The following is a 20895-nucleotide window of genomic DNA, read 5'->3' as shown; positions in this document are numbered from 1 at the left end:
GACATCCTGCTATTTTTTTGCTTTACATATGATTTGATTTGATGTGATGTGATGCGATTAACCTTTTCACCACCAGCTCCCTCTTTTCAACACAAATTCGCAAACTAGTCTGCACTTTTTTAAGAAGTTTGGGACAAAAAAATTTGGTCTGTTGGCTCCAAAATTAGGGTTCATTTCCAGGAATATTGACTATTATAAGAAAAAAATGCAGAAAAGTTTGGGCGAGGAAGTCCGGTAGTGAAAAGGTTAATTTAAAATAATAAACTACTGTAGAATACTTTATTTTCGCTTGGAATTAATTTTCGCTATTTTTGCTGAAGGGATGATTTCGTGAAAATAAAATCCAGCGAATATACTTTTTTTTAGCTCCGCTGTCGACTTTGTCAAGCGGAGCTTATCATATGAGTGATTGTCCGGCAGTGTCCGGCATCCGTGTCAATGTTTTACTTTTTCGACTTCTTCTTGAAAACTACAAGCCTGAATGCTTTGATACTTGGTGTATATGTACCTTGGGTAGACCTCTCTCAGATTTGTTCATTTCATGATTATATCTTCAATTCTCTAATTTTGGTGAATATTTTTGTCATTTTTGGTAAAAGTGATATTTTCGACTTCTTGTTAAAAACCGCAAGTCCAATTGCTTTGATATTACATATATAGGTACTACATGTGTATCTCTCTCAGATTTGTTCATTTCATGATGATATCTTCAATTTTCAAATTTTGGTGAATATTTTTGTCATTTTTGGTAAAAAGTGATATTTTCAACTTCTTGTTAAAAACCACAAGTCCAATTGCTTTGATATTACATATATAGGTACTACATGTGGACCTCTCTCAGATTTGTTCATTTTGTAATGATATCTTTAATTCTCTAATTTTGGTAAATATTTTTGTCATTTTTGGTAAAAAGTGATATTTTCGACTTCTTGTTAAAAACGACAAGTCCAATTGCTTTCAGATATTACATATATAGATACTACATATGGAACACTCTCAAATTTGTTCATTTCATGATGATATCTTCAATTCTCTAATTTTGATGAATATTTTTGTCATTTTTGGTAAAAAGTGATATTTTCTTCTTGCTAAAAACCACAATCATTTATGGTTAAAAATTATATTTTTGAATTCTTGTTGAAAACGGCAAGTCCCATTGCATTGATAGTATGCATATTGTTCATTTTCTAATGATATCTTCTGTTCTTTAATTGAAATGTGCATTGCTAACAGCGGAGTTATCTCAGTCGAGAGGCTGCTTGTTCTACATTTCACATTAAACTCACCAAAAATCAGTGAAAATAAATTCCAAGCAAAACGCCCCAAAAGTCTTTTTCAGCGAAAATTAATTCCAGCGAAAATAAAGTATTCCACAGTATTTCTTCATTCTTTTGTTATAGCCCTGTGCTCAGATTTTTGTGACACGTTTACCTTGCTGACCTAATGGAAAAATTGTTCTTGATCAACATTTAAAAAAAAAAATGGGAAAAGTAATACATTTTTTTGTATGTGATAAGATTACCCAAATTAGTATACAAGTTTTCGTGCTGAATGTGTTGACTATGCCTCCCATGGACTGACGTTTATTGGTTGTTTTAAATTTGTATGCGCTTCACAGGCCAATAAACTAAACATAAAGCATGGAGTGTGCGTCTTATTAACCAATCAGTAGCTGTTATTTCCTTCTTCCCTTTCAGTTTATTATACTGGACAGACATTGGTGATGACACTACATTGCCTAAAATTTCGGTATCTATGTTGGATGGGCGATATCAGAAAACTCTGATCAGTACAGGACTCGGCCGACCTGGCGCCATCGTGGTGAATCCAAGAAGAGGGTACGTTTCATTTTAGAGAGTGTCTGATTGCTGTGTGAGGTTTAGATGTGGCATTATTTTAACATAAGTGTACTTGAATAAGTTTAAAATTGCTTTCACCCATTAATAGTCTCCATCTTTTTTTCCTGTGCCAGCATTATTATTATGGTAAAAGGTTTTCTGTATTTTGTATTTTGTATTGCAAAAGGTGCAAATGTTGACTTTCCCAGGGTTAACCTTTTCACCACCAGTTCCCTCTTTTCATCACAAATTTACAATTTAGTCCTGTTTTTAGTCCTTAAGAAGATTGGGACAAAAATAGCCAAATCTTTTGAATAAAAACTGAAAATTGACTATTTCTTCGTCTGTCGGTTCCAAAATTAGGGTTCATTTCTAGAAATAATGAAGAATATGAGTAACAGGTGCAAACAAATTTGACACAAGAAAGTCTGGTGGTGAAACGGTAAAAAAGGTAATTTTGTGACCCATATATTCCTAGTAGAAAGTCAATAACAATATCCATAATATTTATTAATAAGTATATGTCAATTACAAATTCTCATTATCATATCATTACTTGGTAAAGAACGAGGTGTGCTATTGGTTAAATAGGTAATATTAAAATGATCTAGTTGACAATTAATTGGTGTACATGATTTGTGCTTTAATTGGATTGCCCGTAATGAAGTGAAGGGAAAGTTTTATCAGTGGTAAAATGTCCAGCGTTGTCGTAAACTTTCTTGGGGACATGATAACTCAATAATATTCAACCGATCATTATCAAACTTGTATATGTGGTTAATCTGTAATATAGTTAGCCGGTATCGATTTCACAATTGATCTTTCAAAAATTGTATTTTTGGTGATTTTTGAAAGTTTTCTTTTTTTAAAAGGGATATAGTGTGTAATGGGGAAACTTAATAGTGAATTGATTGGGGCCTTTGCTTTTGCAAGTGGAAAGCCATGCATGCGTTCAATTTCATGCTAGACCCTTTGTAGTCCATCTCTCAATCTTATGCTGCCCCACATATGTAATAATATTTCCATCCCCACCCTATGCTATGATCTGCCTACCCTTAAATTTACAGACCATGTATAGTTTAACTATGTTTAGAGATGCATAAGCAAGTACAATATTTAGCAGACTAGCCATTGACTCTTTCTGAGCCAGCAAATTATCCAAGCAGTTCCAATGTTGAGTCATGTACCTAACTATAAGTGAAATCTACAATGTGGTAATGGCTTGAAAAAATCATTTAGTAATTTTGATATTTTTGTTCTCACCACAGCTGGATGTATTGGGTGGACAGTGGATTATCTCCTAGAATTGAAGCTGCTTGGATGAATGGCCAGAATCGTACAGTCCTTGTGTCAGATCAAATTGTTGAACCAACGGGAATCACTATTGATTTTGCGAATGGAGATCGAATTTACTGGTGTGATAAAAAAGAAAACTTGATTGAGACAATGAACTACGATGGCAGTAACCGTAAAGTTTTGAAATCAGGACGTAAGTTTTGACTTTCGCTCAGCTGCTTGTAGGATGAGTGGTGTTTCTGGGTGGGTGTGTAATTGTACAATTTCTGGCAACTCATCATACACATAGTGGGTTGCTATGAAACATTGTTTTGTGTTATACCCAGTTAAATGTGTTCAACATGTTGGTCATGATTTTTAGCTCCGCTGTCGACTTTGTCGAATGGAGCTGATCATATGAGTGATTGTCCTTCGTCGTCTGTGTCAACTTTTTACTTTTTCGACTTCTTCTTGGAAACAAGTCTGAATGCTTTGATACTTAGTGTATATGTACCTTGGGTAGACCTCTCTCAGATTTGTTCATTTGATGATGATATCTTCAATTCTCTAATTTTAATGATTATTTTTGTCTTTTTTGGTAAAAAGTGATATTTCTGAATTCTTGTTGAAAACAGCAAGTCCGATTGCTTTGATACTATACATATTGTTATTTTTTAATTGTAATGTGCCCTGCTAACAGTGGAGCTATCTCAGCCGACAGGCTGCTTGTTTAAAATAAATTTGCATATTGTCACATGTACATGCAGCTATTAGATGATTTCAGTCAAGCTTGATATGAGTATCATTTGGTGAGTTACTGTGGAACTTTACTTTGTTTCACAATTTGATTACATTTCCATTAAACCTCATTAATATGCATAAAATATATGTAACCTCATTAATATGCATAAATATTATTCTTAGCAAACTATTGTTATAGATATAGTTATGCTACCAATTTGATATTGGATACTAGTTCATTCCATGATAATATCTTCAGTTTTCTGTTTTAAGGGTTTATTTCCTTTTAATATAATAATATGCTATTATAAACAAGCAAAATTAATCGATATAATATTCTTGCCTCTCTTATAGATGTATAATATAATGCTACATTTTTTTTACCTTTGCTCATCCATAAATGTAGATAAACTTTCAGCAATTTAAAGTTCACCTTATGTATTAAAAAAAACTTTAGTCTCCAGTCAGTCTGAGCAGTCAGTTCTAGCACTAAACATGATAGAGGGTGCTGTTTAAAATGCAGTAGAAATAATGACAAGCATTCAAATCTTGTTTGTCAAGCAGTTCTTAATTTCTTCATAGCATAATTGTTTGAGACATTTACGTTTATAGCTCCAATATAAGTGAACCATGTTTTGAAGCTATTCTGTTCAACATAGAACTATTACTGAGGAATGCAACTAACTGATTCATGAGGGCACTGTAATGCAATTATCTATTATTATTGTAGCTTTGGCAAAATCTTCCTACAGATGTTGTTCCAGATACTCAAAATCATACCTGACACATTTCTGCATGTTGAATTTTGGCTTTAATAGATAGAACTTAGCATACTTTTAGCAGTTCATATATAATATTGTACCAATTGTAGCATTTCCTCAGTTTAATATCCTATTACATGTGCTATTACTCCAGGTTATTTCTTTCATTAACTTCTTTGTAAAAGCCACCAGAAAAACTTCATATAGTGTCATGTAATGTTATAATACATGTAACGTAAATAATTACAATTATGGCTAATGTGTACATGATTTGTTCCAGCACTGTTGGGCAACCCTTACTACCTTGACGTGTTTGAAGGCTTTCTGTACTGGACCAATGACACTTCTGTTATGAAGAGTGACAAACTTGGAAGAGGTATTCCTACAGTGGTTGCTGGCGACTTAACTCTACCCGTCTCGTTAAAAATTCATCATTTTGTCAGGTATCCACACGGTAAGTTCATGTTTAATCATGACAGCATATTATTGTTTTCCTTTCTTTGCATGAACTTGCACAACAATTGCTTTTGCCTTTTCCACATGATTGGGGCTTGTATTTTGGGCATTTTTAACTGATCGAATATGGTTGTTGTGCCCAAGTATAGGATATATTTTACCCATTGTTAGGGGGGTACAAGGGCACAAAGATCCATCCTGTAATATTAGTTATGAAATGTTTTTCATAAACAAAGTGAGTTTATGCGATAACAAAATAGTTTTTTGCATTCAGTTGGGTTGGGATGACTTGTACGGTAAATAAGTAAATAAGATCCTGTTTATTCGAGTAATTAAGCGTTAAAATACAGTAACCATCAACATTGTAGAAAAATCAAGAATCGTACATGTCAGGAAACAAAGTTTTAGACTATTAAAAATGAATGATTCTGTAGTTAATATTGAATTTATGCTGACAATATTCAATGCACTTGCATTGTTGATTAATATTCTTGTCTGTATATAAAATAAACAATTTTAATAATCATACATGTATCTTTTCTATATAGAAACATCACGTTGTAAAGCAGGTCAATGTAGCCATCTATGTTTACTAGTTCCTAACAGTTATCGATGTGCTTGTCCAAACGGAGATAATTTCATGATAAATAGCTACACAGTATGCCAAGGACGTAAGTATAGTTTCAGAGGAATTTATTGAGTTTGCAATTCTTAGGTCCAGTATTGTGCCAATCCTGAACTCTATGTTCAGTGATGTCAGCTGTGAGCATATTTTTTTTTAAGTTTTAAAGACCTTCTGATGCATCCTGGTTAGCTTATGCTATGTAGCCTGTAACATGTATGTCATTGTTGTCGCCAATGTCGTTAACAATTTTGTCGAGATCACCATAAAAAAATTTTGAGATACGAATAAATATTGTCACTCTAGAAACCAGAGTGTAAAAATGACAATTTTCCATGATTTTAGATTCTTGTATCTCAAAAATCTTCTGGTTACCCCATTTGTGTATTTCATTTTTGGTATTCTAATGGGATGATTTAATTTGGCTTGAACCTCTTTAAGCGTCATCATCTTTGATTTGAATCTAGAATATCTGCAAAATTTTAAAATATTTGAATACTAAAACTATATAAATCACATTTTTTATGACTTTATGGAATTTTTTTTCTGAAATCCAGCTTTTAACTGCAGGTGTAAATTGTTATTACAATAATCAAATCTATGTACACTTGATAGTCACTTGAATAAAGTAAATCTATTTTTGTTTTATTTAAATTTTCAGCCAAAGAAGCAGCTAGGGAGGACCCTTATCGATGTCAGTGTCAAAATGGTGGACTATGTCATAATTTAGTCAATGATACTATAGTGTGTGTGTAAGTGTAATAATCAAAACAAAGCAAAAATACCACAGTCCAGTTTTGTTGTGAACAATTTATTCACAAATATGTATTTGTTGTGTGGGATACATGAAATTCATGTTTTAGGGGGAAAAAATTATTTATGCTGCAATGTCTATTTTTATTGCAATTTATTGTGGGAGATGTACCGTAACAGTATTTTCGAAATGGACAATTTTCTGTAAATCATTTTGTTGCGAGGATCTCTGTGATTTGATGATTGAAATTTAACGAAAGTCTCTGTTACCGAAGGCCCTGAGGGAAATGTCAAAGATGACAAAAGGTTGAAATTTTGCTTGAATCAGAAATTTAGGGTTTATTTTTCTCAAGATGAAATCAGTTAGCATATATTCAGATATTCGTGTGTCATCTCGTCTGTCTTTGATGTCAAATTTATGGTTGGTACATTTTTAATTTTCGCTAAATTGTTTAATTTATCTAAAACAACTCGTAATATTGCCCTTGATTTTTATAGTCGAGAAAATCTTGATCACTGAAAATTTTTCTCCCCAAATGTTTAACAAACATTAACTGTTAAACAAATGTTGAAATATATTGTCAGTAACAGTTAGGCCAGACTTTTTTTTTTTCCTTGTTTCTCAGGTTTTTTATAAGGCAATTTTTTTGAGGAGGGCGGGAAAAAAAATAAAATTAATTCTTTTTTTCCCTGTTAGATTTGTGTGATTCTCAAAGAATTGTAAGTGATATAATTGATTGGAGAGAAGAAATTAAATATAATTTTATTCCATGTATAACCTTGTTTCTCATCTGCGCGAGACTTCGGTACTTTGATCATGATACTCCCACGAAAATGCAACTTGGATTTGTTATGCGGCGGGCAGTAAAAAAATTAAGATAAAAATAATATTTTTTTAGCAATTTTTTGCGCTTACAAGTCAGCGGGCGCGAGAAATTAAGCTGAAATAAAAATTTATTTTTATTTCATTTTCGGCTCCTGTTCATTCGGAGGGTTTGCGATACAAGGGATAATAAAAGTCTGGCCTTACGGTACCAGAATGTGTTACCAATATGGCTTATGCGTAAACCTGAATTTCTTCAACTCAAATACACATACAGATTAAAATAATTTTGTCCACTGCCCTCTTGTGATGCATTAATAGTTCTTACAGTTTTTGCCTTATGTTTGTTTTTAGTTGCCAAGGTGACTGGCAAGGAGAGTTTTGTTCGATACTAGCCAGAAAGCAAGGTGCTGGCGATAGGGGTAAGTCAATTCTATCAGACTTACAGGAAGAAATACGCTCATCAAGATTACAATTTTTTTGTTTTAAATAAATTTTACTATAAGGAGGTTTTTTTCTTTGTCAATGTTTGAATGAAAATGACAAATGGGTGTTAGGTGACTTGTAGATAGCTATTGGTTATGTCTATTATCTGAATTTTAGTATTGGAATATTATTATTTTCTCATAATTTACATACAACATGAGTTGTTGCATTGCAACCCTACATCGTTTGTAAATTCACATGCACATTTTATTTACTCTAGTCACGCCTCAAACCAAGAGAAATTTTTGGTGAAAATATATATACCCTAATATCCCCACTTTGTATACTATTTCGTTCCCCAATTAGAACCTGCATGCTTAATGATTTAAATGATGATTATCATATTTGAATATCGTATTTAAAGTACAACATTTGCATATTTACTGCGTTCAAAGTAAATAATATTTTAATGATAGTCCATGAAATGTGATTTTTTATTGGAGATGTTGAATAGAGCAACTATGGTATCTTTAAAAATTAAAATACTGTAGAATACTTTATTTTCGCTTGGAATTTATTTTCGCTATTTTCGCTGAAGGGATGATTCCGTGAAAATAAAATCCAGCGAATATACTTTTTTTCCTATATTTCACATTACACTCATCAAAAATCAGTGAAAATAAATTCCATACAAAACGCCCAAAAAACCTTTTCAGCGAAAATTAATTCCAGCGAAAATAAAGTATTTTACAGTAGCTGTTTTTGACTCCAGTGTGCACGGATTTGATTAGTTTGGGGTAAAAAATCCATTCGTATTAATTACCTAATTTGCAATTAGTCAATTTTCGGCTTTTCCACTTGTATCTCAAGTACAAATCATCACATTTCAATGAAACTTGGTACATAGATGTCATAGAACAATGCACAGACCTGATTGATTTTGGGTTAATAATATTCACATCTAATTACCCAATTTGCATAATTAATCAATTTTACTAAAATCAATATCTCATATACTTATCATCTTATTTCAATGAATTTTGGTAGATATATAAGACATTGTGATGATCTAATTAGTTTTGGGTTTATATACATTTATAATAATTATCTAATTTGCATAATAATTACTCATCATCACATTATAATGAAACCAAATGTATGAATAATAATAATTTATTGATTTGCATAATAATTTATTTGGTTCATTTGCATAATCCCCAGTCACCACCAGTTCCTCCTTCTTATCACAAAATAGTTCTTTTTATAATCTGCACTTCTCTTCAGATTGGGACAAAAATGATCTAATTTTTGAGTAAAAACTGAAAATTAAAATTGTTTCAGTTGGCTGCAAAATTAGGGTTCATTTCCAGAAATATTGATGTCCCACCTAATTTAATGTGCTGCACATATTCTTGTCAAAAGAAAGTTGGTTATTTGAGATTACAGGGCATCAACTATTTAACTATGTTTTCTCATAGATACTCATGTACTTCTGGCAGTGTTTATTGTTGTCCTGGTACTTGGCTTTGTTGTTGTCGTGTTAATTTACATCTTCATTCGAAACAAACGAAAGTAAGTACTTTAATGCAATGAACATGCTATTCTGTCCTAGGTTGTATAATTTGTACAAGGTCTGCAGATTCACAGCATACATGCAATGAACATGCTATTCTGTCCTAGGTTGTATAATTTGTACAAGGTCTGCAGACTCACAGCATACATGCAATGGACATGCTATTCTGTCATAGGTTGAATAATTAGTACAAGGGGTGCAGACTCACAGCGTAATGCAATGGACATGCTATTCTGTCCTAGGTTGTATAATTTGTACAAGGTCTGCAGACTCACAGCGTAATGCAATGGACATGCTATTCTGTCCTAGGTTGTATAATTTGTACAAGGTCTGCAGACTTACAGCATACATGCAATGAACATGCTATTCTGTCCTAGGTTGTATAATTTGTACAAGGTCTGCAGACTCGCAGCATACATGCAATGGACATGCTATTAAGTCCTAGATTGTATAATTTGTACAAGGTCTGCAGACTTGCAGCATACATGCAATGAACATGCTATTCTGTCCTAGGTTGTATAATTTGTACAAGGTCTGCAGATTCACAGCATACATGCAATGGACATGCTATTCTGTCCTAGGTTGTATAATTAGTACAAGGTCTGCAGACTCACAGCGTAATGCAATGGACATGCTATTCTGTTCTAGGTTGTATAATTTGTACAAGGTCTGCAGACTTACAGCATACATGCAATGGACATGCTATTCTGTCGTAGATTGTATAATTTGTACAAGGTCTGCAGACTCACAGCATACATGCAATGGACATGCTATTCTGTTCTAGGTTGTATAATTTGTACAAGGTCTGCAGACTTACAGCATACATGCAATGGACATGCTATTCTGTCCTAGGTCGTATAATTTGTACAAGGTCTGCAGACTCACAGCATACATGCAATGGACATGCTATTCTGTCCTAGGTTGTATAATTTGTACAAGGTCTGCAGACTCACAGCGTAATGCAATGGACATGCTATTCTGTCCTAGGTTGTATAATTTGTACAAAGTCTGCAGACTCACAGCATACATGCAATGGACATGCTATTCTGTTCTAGATTGTATAATTTGTACAAGGTCTGCAGACTTACAGCATACATGCAATGGAAATGCTATTCTGTCATAGGTTGTATAATTTGTACAAGGTCTGCAGACTTACAGCATACATGCAATGGACATGCTATTCTGTTCTAGATTGTATAATTTGTACAAGGTCTGCAGACTCACAGCATACATGCAATGGACATGCTATTCTGTCATAGGTTGTATAATTAGTACAAGGGGTGCAGACTCACAGCGTAATGCAATGGACATGCTATTCTGTCTAGGTTGTATAGTTTGTACAAGGTCTGCAGACTCACAGCATACATGCAATGGACATGCTATTCTGTTCTAGGTTGTATAATTTGTACAAGGTCTGCAGACTTACAGCATACATGCAATGGACATGCTATTCTGTCCTAGATTGTATAATTTGTACAAGGTCTGCAGACTCACAGCGTAATGCAATGGACATGCTATTCTGTCTAGGTTGTATAGTTTGTACAAGGTCTGCAGACTCACAGCATACATGCAATGGACATGCTATTCTGTTCTAGGTTGTATAATTTGTACAAGGTCTGCAGACTTACAGCATACATGCAATGGACATGCTATTCTGTCCTAGATTGTATAATTTGTACAAGGTCTGCAGACTTACAGCGTAATGCAATGGACATGCTATTCTGTTCTAGATTGTAAAATTTGTACAAGGTCTGCAGACTTACAGCATACATGCAATGGACATGCTATTCTGTCCTAGATTGTGTAATTTGTACAAGGTCTGCAGACTTACAGCATACATGCAATGGACATGCTATTCTGTCCTAGGTTGTATAATTTGTACAAGGTCTACAGACTCACAGCATACATGCAATGGACATGCTATTCTGTTCTAGATTGTATAATTTGTACAAGGTCTGCAGACTCACAGCATACATGCAATGGACATGCTATTCTGTCCTAGGTTGTATAATTTGTACAAGGTCTGCAGACTTACAGCATACATGCAATGGACATGCTATTCTGTCCTAGATTGTATAATTTGTACAAGGTCTGCAGACTTGCAGCATACATGCACATGCAATGGACATGCTATTCAGTCCTCGGTTTTATAATTTGTACAAAGTCTGCAGACTTACAGCATACATGCAATGGACATGCTATTCTGTTCTAGATTGTATAATTTGTACAAAGTCTGCAGACTTACAGCATACATGCAATGAACATGCTATTCTGTTCTAGATTGTATAATTTGTACAAGTGTTTGCTGACTTGCAGCGTAATGCAATGGACATGCTATTCTGTCCTAGGTTGTATAATTTGTACAAGGTCTGCAGACTCACAGCATACATGCAATGGACATGCTATTCAGTCCTAGGTTGTATAATTAATTGCTTCCTGAGTCATAATTTCAGAGCTCTTGTGTACACTACAGTGTGGAAGGATACAATAAATAGATGGTGTGAATTGGATGACTGATGATAATAATATGTATATACAATTTTGTTATTCACAGGGCAAAGCACACAAGTGAGCAAAGCGTATCCTTCCGTAATGGTATGAATGTAGATCTTGGTACACCATCATATCTAAGCGATGATACAGACGTTACATCTAATGGGGTATGCTTATTGCTCATTGTCTTTTCAGTGTACATTGTGTATTTTTTCACCCCATTAATGTTGATATAAATTGACAATATCTGAAACGAGTCATATGGTCTAAAATGATGATAAAATTTAGTAAATATTTTACAATATGTAAAAATATTCTGTACTTTTCAGATGATTATTGTTAGATTTTTTGAGATTTGTCAAAAATTAAAGCGCCACGGTTGCCGCTTTGCATCATGTTTCATCCTGTTCTTGTACATGTATACACAATGCATGCAGAATAAGTATGATTGTGATCATATCAACAATCACCTAGCTGATACAGCCTGATCAAGTACTTACTTTACGGTATTCATGTAATGACCTTTACATCATTTAATTGCTTGTATTTATAATTTAATTAGCAATTAATTAACAACCTAAAATAGCAATAACATTTTGCATTGTGTTAATGTTGAAGTGTATTGGCAGGATATTATTTCCATTGTGTGCTGTGTATAGTGCTTTTGCATCCTATGTAAACGAAAGAAAGTATTTGCATACAATGTCAATATTATTGACCATGTCAATGCTGGCCGTGTATTTTACTGCATATAAAGGACAATTTGAATGTTAAAACTAGTTCAGAAGCATTTTTGACCATGTGCTGATATAGTTTTTTTACAGAGTTTTATTATTTTCAGTGATTAATACATTTATTTATTCTGACCAAGCTGTTGAACGACTTGCGATTAATCAATGTAAATGAATGTTTATTTCTGTCCTTGTGTTCTCCAGGAACCTGTGTTGCAAGGAGAGTTCAAGATCGATTCAACGTCATCCACATCATTCAGCAACCCAATATACAACATACAACTACCGCCACTTAGTGAATCTTCCACGGATCCACCAGATCCTGAAAAATTTGCAATTTCATCTGAAATTGGCGGTGCTGCAGCCACAGATGTGGTGCTCAACATTCCAGTTCCCGGATCAGAAATAATACCCCCACCTCAGGTGACGAGTCCCGAGGTAAAAGAGCCGCTACCGCCTGGCATGTCGCCAGCGTATAATCCGACTGAAGACGACGAAGAAGACACAGCAGAGTTGGTGACAAGATCCGAACATTAATTTTCGAACATTAGTGTATTCATATGTGTAAATAGGATTTTGTGGTAGATTTATAATGCAATATTTTAATCTGTTCCGCAACAAGGTTTTAAATTTTGTCACCATTTTTTTTAATCTTATTGTTATCTAATTATTTTACCATTCTCTAAAACAGTTGGGTGTTCAAGCCCTAAGAACCTTGTATGCTCATCTTTTCTCTGCAATAAATGTTTTTTTATTATCACATTTGCATTGCGATAAAAATGAATGCTGCCAATACCGCCAAAGCATGTGATAATATTTTTCTTTTTAATAATCAAAACTAATGCAATTAACGCTTTGATTACCAAAGTCAACTGCAAAATCACTTGATCACAAAATAAAACTGTCTTGGCGAAAAAAAGGTTCCAATTGTAGTCTGCTCTTTTCCTCAGAAAATCTTGATTTAAATTATCAAATTGTTGATCAAAAACTTAAAGCAATTTCAAAAGTCATCTGTTCGGCCCAAAATTTAGATTGAATTTAGTGAAAATTACAAAAAATGTGAACATACTTTTGAGCATATGACACTCAAAATGTTAATCCATGGCATTTTATTTATTATTTGAACTTATAAGAAACCAAATCATGTAGATTCCATTCAGTCTTATTCCATTAACCGGTTTGATAGTTGTATAATTTAAAGGTATCTAATAGATCTGTATTTGATCTCTTCAATTGATTATGACGATGGTGTTTAGAGATGCGTCTACAGCCGACCTGTTCTGTCGATTATTAGAATCAACTACCATTTCAAAGCAGGAGGGTCGTCACCTGCGTATGCGCGGGAATTGAGTCCCAAGCGACGATAACAACACACGCTGAAAACGCAAAGACTCATGGGTAGACGCTTGTTTGTAAACAATGACACACTGTGGCCATCTGAGGCAACTGCAGGTGACGACTCCCTCGCTTTAATTTATAACTCAATTCATTGAATATTTGTACAGTCAATCACTATTCATAGATTTCATGATCTCAAGAATGCAGATGGACCAAATGCTGTAATTATCCATTTTTTTTTTATTGGATTATGAATTATTAATCTTTGTTTTGAACAAAAATATTGAACCAGGTAGGGTCAAAATTCTGTATCAGTGAACATTAGATTTTGTTTTTCCACGACAGCAAGTTAGTCTTCGCCGAATACCCACAAATCATGGAATTGCGAAAGTCGATACACGTAGTAACAGTTTTTGATCCATTGTGTCAGTAAAATTATTATTCTTCACTAACTTTGTATTTAATAGCAAAACAACTGTATTGATGTATTGCAATAAAGTTTTATTGATGATCTTCTTTATGAAATTTGGCGGAAAAATACAATTGTTTTCCACATTTATACCTCATGTTTACTCTAACCAGTTTTTTTTTTTTAGCTACCGGTATTCTAGCAGGTTGAACCTCTATTGTATATAGGCTCTTTTGTAATCAAATGCTTAATTGTAGCCAAATATATCAATTTTCTTTTTTTTCATTGTAAACTTTATAATCTGTTTTTGTCAAGGATAAATGATCTCTGATAATATTTTGTAAAACAGACTCTATTACGGATTCTTGGTAACTGTACCTCCGAACTTTCTAGGATCTATCCAACATTCCACTCGCTATATACTACTATAATAATGCCTAGAAGCAATGCTAGTAATATCTCATTGTATAGTCTAGGATCTATGCGACATGCCTAGTATTTTGGTGATTATGAGGAATACCCACACTTGCCAATCAAATATGGCAATTAAGTTATGATAGTTATAGCGTTTGTTACATTTGCTTATTGGCCGGCCGGTGTCCATTTTGTTTTAATTAATGCTGTTCTAGAGCAATACCTAACAAGATGACTTAATGTCAATCCTTTTAATGTTAAAAAATTATCATAATCAAGCATCAGCTTCTGGATCCATATCTTTGACATGTGTATGTTCCAACTATATTACTATAAAAACAAAACTATACATCTTAAATTTGCTAACTGGCATTGCTTGTTTTTAATGCAATAAGCCAAGTATTGTGTGCCTCCATAAACAGTTAGATTGTAGCAAGATTGGTGTGCATACTTGCAAAAAAGTTGGATTATTTTCTGTCCATTTTTTAGAGTAATAATCTTTTTAGTCCCCGTTCGGACGTAGTCCGAAAACGAGGACTTATGTTTTGTCCTCCGTGTGTCCGTCCGTCCGTCCGTCCGTGCGTCTTTGAGTGCGTATCTTAGAAATGCCTGGACCAATCACAATCAAACTTCATACATACATCATACATGATAGTATACATATGCTCGTCAATTTGTTTCACCATCTGATACAACATAGCCGAATGGCGGCCATTTTTGTGCTAAAAAATCGTCAAACTCAAGCATTTCTCTGCTGTTTACAGATGGATTTTGTTCAAACGTGGTATATACATTAGACATTATGGGACCTTAATGCAAATAATTTTGTTTTTCAGATAAGAATTTAATGAATGTGGTTCTCGTGCCATATCTCTGACTTGCTTTCACTGATTATGTTCAAATTTTAAATTTTCAATATACATCATGTCATAGATGAACAGATATATTGGTTTGACGATCCTATTCAAAATGGCCAAATGGTGGCCATTTTTGTGCTAAAAAATCATCAAATATCAAGCATTTATGGATGCATTTCGTTCAAACTTGGTACATAGGTTAGACATTACAGGTTCCTGATGCACATCATTTATTTTTCAGATCGGATTCAAAATGGCTGTCTGGCGGCCATTTTGTTTTAATGATTGGGCTTCTAGAGCCATATCTCTTGCATGCTTTGACTGATTATATTCAAATTTTATATATTCGTTATACGTCATGTTATATATATACATGTATTCAAAATGGCTGATTTTGAATGCTGTTCCAGAGCAATATCTCTCAATATGGACAAGTACTTTTTTGACGATCAGATACAATTGTCAATCATTTTAATGTTAAAAAATCATATTCCTGACATGGTTATATTCCAGCTATATTACTATAAACAAAACTATATATCTTAAATTTGATAACTAACGGGGACTGTGCCATGCATGGCTTGTTTTTTTTAAATTCCAAATTACCTTTTAATGTCTGTATCAATATATATCTATGCAATTCATCTGCTCATGTGTGACTTAAATAAACAAGTATTTAAAATTATTTTAAACGTACATTTACTAATTTATATAACACTATTTTTTTAACCTCGTCAGCTCAAGGTACAAAATATATGTCCCGTTTATAATGAAAATAAAGCTTTTTACACAAAATGTATCCCAAATTCATCTTTGGTTTGTTTTCTACCGCATGACCTCCACATACTGAATCCCCTATAAGGGAAAACCTTTGATCAGTCTGTTCAAATGAGATTGGTGATCTGTAATATAATCCCAAAATGGCCGACTGCCATTTTGTAGAACTGTGAAAATATAATTATATTTTACAAATAGCTCATGGTAGCTTACACGATACTGCTGAAAATTGATAAACAAATGTAAATAGCATTGCTTGCAGTACGAGGTATGTACTGATGTTCATGTTCATGGGGGTGCCAGAATTGTAATTACATATTTCAGCGTATGACTTGGTGGGAGTGTGTACAAATCTGTTGCTATCTGAGCAGTCGCTGGGTTGGTGTGGCTTGTTAGCTTGTGTATATACATCTGGTAGCGTCACTTATGTGTGGGCTTTGAATATGAACACAACGTTAAGCACCATCAGTTAGGTTTTATTGACAAACCTCATTGATATATTGAACATTGCGCAATATATAATCTGCAATTGACATCACTGTGATGACAAATGCGTTGTGGAATACAGAAAAAGGACCCGATGCATGGGAAGTGCGTACACAATATGCTAATACTGTTATGACGTAAACATATCATGAATATTATGTTAAAGGGCAATTATTAATCGAAAACATTTATTATGAAACATTGGAATCTCGTATATTCCCCCCCCCCCACTCTGTCGAATGTATTGTATTGTATATTTTGTTTCAGCAAAAAGTAAATACAATAGGGTACTTGCTAAATACATAATTCTTTGTCATTATGATGTGGAACATGATAAATAGCTCAAAAAGAACTAGTAAAACATGTCCCTACCCTAATTATAAACTAGTCAAATTATCAGAATACTTAAAACTGAGAGTGACAACCGTTACATGAGTCAATACTGGGTTATTTATTACAGAGATACTTTTTAAGACCTTGTTTAAATGTGTATCGAGAGGTAATATTTTTTAATGACACTGGCAATGAGTTCCAGAATAAGGTATTACCTTAAATTAGGCTGTGTTGACTTTGAGTTAAACGTTTCCTTTCTACAAAGAAATTTGCGTTTTCTACAGATCTTGTACTGTGCGAGTGCTGAATTTGGTCAAAATAATCTAGCACACATCTCGCATGATTATTATTTTCAGATCAAAAATTAACATTCCTGTTTGTAATTTACATAGATCATGTATATATGTTTTTAAAGAGTGGTTTGGAATGATCATAAAAAAAGTTTGACCAATAAATTAGCCTCAGAACTCGTTTTTGTAGAATGTGCTTTAAGGTTGTTTCATAAGTATGGCCCAAACTTCTATGCAATATGACAAATTTAGTAAAATAAATGAGTTTATAAATCATTACTACGATTGATTTAGGAACACAGTGTCTCAATTTTGAAATAATACCCACAATGGGAGTTATCGTTTTAATTAATTTCTGAATATGAAATTTCCCGGAGAGACTAATTACATTATAACGGGATGATTTCGATAATATTTAAAACGGAACAGTAGAAGTAGACAACTCAAAAAACATCGGCGGTAATATGTAAATTCAAAATCATACTATGTTTAACAAACGTATTTCCCGAGCAGTGTTAATTTAAAGACATCATTTTGTACGTTTACGAGGCGCGGAATGTAAATTTATTATTTTGTGTATACTAGAATACAACGTACTAATAATTCAAAATTACGAACCTATTGGAGGCCGTGCCGTGTGTGTTTAAAATGATGTGTGCATTTTAAAAACGGCGTGACTGTGCGTTTTAATGGAGTGTTTTAAAATGACTGATATGTGCATGTGTTCATTAAATGTATGTGCATTGAAAAATGGTCGAATGAAAATGTGTATGTGTAAAAAGAAGAAAAAAACGCGTGCATTTACCTTTTGCGCCTGTAGGAGGCGCTATTTTTGAATGATTATTTTTTCGTGTGTGTATTAAACAAATCGCGTGCATTAACCTATTCACGCCGGTGGAGGCGTCGTCTCAAGTTGTAGCCATTTTCGTTTGTGTATTTCTATAACGTCAATAAGGTACGTACAAGGGAACGTGTCCAGCACGAACGTTTTATTCATTCGGCCCTATAAATTTACCAACATTGTCAGAGGCCTGTCGATTTATTCGTGTGGTTGGTTGCAGAAGACAATACGTGGACGTCTAGGCCCATGGGCCCGAATACTGGTCTATCCGCAATAAATCGACATTGGACACATTCCCAAATGAATCTACCAAATTTTCAATAGGTTTTCACCACTTTCTAAAAAGTTTGTCTACCATTTTCTGTTCGCTGTTGTGATAATTTGCTTTTATATGGAGTATTTTCTAATCATTTATTTAAGCTTTTTAAAATTTAACTGCTGGGTCGGCATGACGACGACTTAGGTGAAACATAAAACCAACTCCCCAATTTCTCAATCGCTTTTCACAACTTTACACACTTTTTTTAAAAACATTTTATGGTCCGCTCTTAGAACTACGGGGTTCGATAAGGTGATGGAATTTCTTTTGGTTACATCAACAAATGGAAAGGGTATGAGGCAACTTCCTGTGATGTTAATCATTTATGGTAGAAAGTCGTGGAAATTATTGTATTTTTTTAAGTTCAGGGAATGTTTTCAAATCCCCTCAATTTTCAAAGAACAAATTGTTGATGCAGTCGTCACATGGTGGCTTTCAGCTGTTAAATCACGGTGAACTTTTTTGTAAAGTTGTGCAAAGCGATTGCAAAATTGGTAGATGTATTTGTTTATATAAGTAACCTAAGTTGTTGGCTTATCGAACCCCGTTGTTGTAAATTCGAAACATGAATAACAGCCAGAGGAAGGCAGCCAATATTAGCGAATGTTACACGAGCTGATCGTAAAATGTTAAAAAACATCGTGGAAAGTTGTGATAAAAAATAAGCAATTGAAAAGTTGGTGAATTTGCTTGTATATTTGGCCTAAGTCGTTGCCAAACCGACCCCGCAGTTGAATTAATCTGAAATGAGTTGCGTGGTTAGTACTTGCGCGGAAGATATCCTGAGCAAACCGGGTGATGGATTTTTTTTTCCAAACATGAAATGACTGTCCTGTTCAACGTAGTGTCGGTAGTATATGTCTGTGATTATTTGGTCGTAGCTAGTAAACAAAAGTAGATAAAAAAAACTAGTGTTCACCATAGAGTGTCTATGTTTACCTTGATATCCTCAGTAGATAACATAACAAAATAAACGTCAATATTGTGAATTTTATCACGATGTGAATATCACTAACACAGATTTGGAGATGTGTTTACGACAATAAATGTCAAACGGTTTGAAAACCGTTATGATTTGAATACATATCATATATTCTCATTTTCGAATTGTGTTAAATGGTCAGAATGATAATATACCACACTACTAACCAATTCTGATTAAAATATCACTAAGTTGTCTATGCATGTTTTTATTTATACATACAAAACCTCTGAATCTATTTTGGGTTTTGTGCATTCATATGCATTTTGTGTAGATTTCAATTAGGTTAAAAGATTTCCAGTCCAATAAATATTATAGCTGAAACATTTCATTGATGAAATAAATCGGATTGAACTATAATTCCTTTCTGTTTGTGTTTTCAAAATAGATGCTCAGGTGTTATACATATGTTATTCTTACAACCTGTTAATCATTCATGCCAGTGAATTATGCTTTAGTATTTAAGTCTATTAAAAGCCCCATCTACAAATAATGCAAACAAACAAAAACAAACTAATACATATTTTAGTCTCGGTTAAATCACTATAAGAAGCTTTCCTATTTTTGAATGCATACATTTTGAATTTAACAAGGTTTCTCGAGGCATCCCCATTCATTTGTGACATCATTCAGGAATATTTCTAATAACTTCATTATAAGCCATATATTACTGCGTTTTGTATCAGGGATGCAGATATTTCTATGTAATGGCATTTTGCGGATACGAAACTAATAATTAACGAGCACATGAGTAGCTCAACAGTGCGTAGAGTACATCTCCGAAGTTCGGCCCTTGCAGCTGAATTGCGCCGTTTGAGCATAAATGCTGTAATGTAGCCCAACATGTAGCCCTACTACCAGAGCTAAGAATTGGAGGTATATCTTGGAGGTATATAGTTATGAAGGTAAGATACATATAATATAAATAATAACTCTTACCTTCATAACTCTATGTTTCATAATGCCGTAAATGATTTCTAAATAAATCTATGTTTATGTAATTGGACTTTAATTTTTCTTCTGGTTACAATATGCTTAATAAACTAAGAAGTTTTAAGCTGATTTCTACAGTCGACCCAGCTCATAAGCAAAAATAATTACACGAAACATCTTGCGCATATAGTAAGTTCAAAACAGTAACACTTTCACAACCCCAAAACAGATATAAAATATACGCATAAGAATTTGACCCTGTACTACAATTCAATATAAATATGTTTGACCTTACAGATCATTGCACCAAAAGTGAATATCGTCTGGCAGGTGTTCCCCAATCTACAGCAGTAATGGCAATGAATTCTGCTCGAAGACCTCTGCTTCTTATTATACTGCTGAATGCTGAATATTAACTTCACAT

The 20895-nt window shown here is 33.7% G+C and overlaps 1 protein-coding gene across 1 annotated transcript in view; it reads left to right on the top strand.

Moving 5' to 3' along the window:
* The window catches only part of LOC102802448 (low-density lipoprotein receptor-related protein 2-like), a 196092-nt gene extending 179776 nt beyond the window's left edge, over positions 1-16316 (top strand). The window contains exons 85-93 of the mRNA XM_085495716.1: positions 1698-1838; positions 3107-3327; positions 4896-5069; positions 5620-5742; positions 6355-6445; positions 7624-7691; positions 9174-9267; positions 11823-11928; positions 12697-16316. Of these exons, the coding sequence (XP_085351842.1) occupies positions 1698-1838; positions 3107-3327; positions 4896-5069; positions 5620-5742; positions 6355-6445; positions 7624-7691; positions 9174-9267; positions 11823-11928; positions 12697-13029 (1351 nt within the window). The 3' untranslated portion in view covers positions 13030-16316. The remainder of the gene's footprint in view (positions 1-1697; positions 1839-3106; positions 3328-4895; positions 5070-5619; positions 5743-6354; positions 6446-7623; positions 7692-9173; positions 9268-11822; positions 11929-12696) is intronic.
* The last annotated feature ends 4579 nt before the right edge of the window (positions 16317-20895 follow it).

The sequence above is a fragment of the Saccoglossus kowalevskii genome, chromosome 22, assembly GCF_978046115.1.
Source record: "Saccoglossus kowalevskii chromosome 22, keSacKowa6.1, whole genome shotgun sequence".
NCBI lineage: Eukaryota > Metazoa > Hemichordata > Enteropneusta > Harrimaniidae > Saccoglossus > Saccoglossus kowalevskii.
This window is presented reverse-complemented; position numbering and strand designations above follow the sequence as displayed.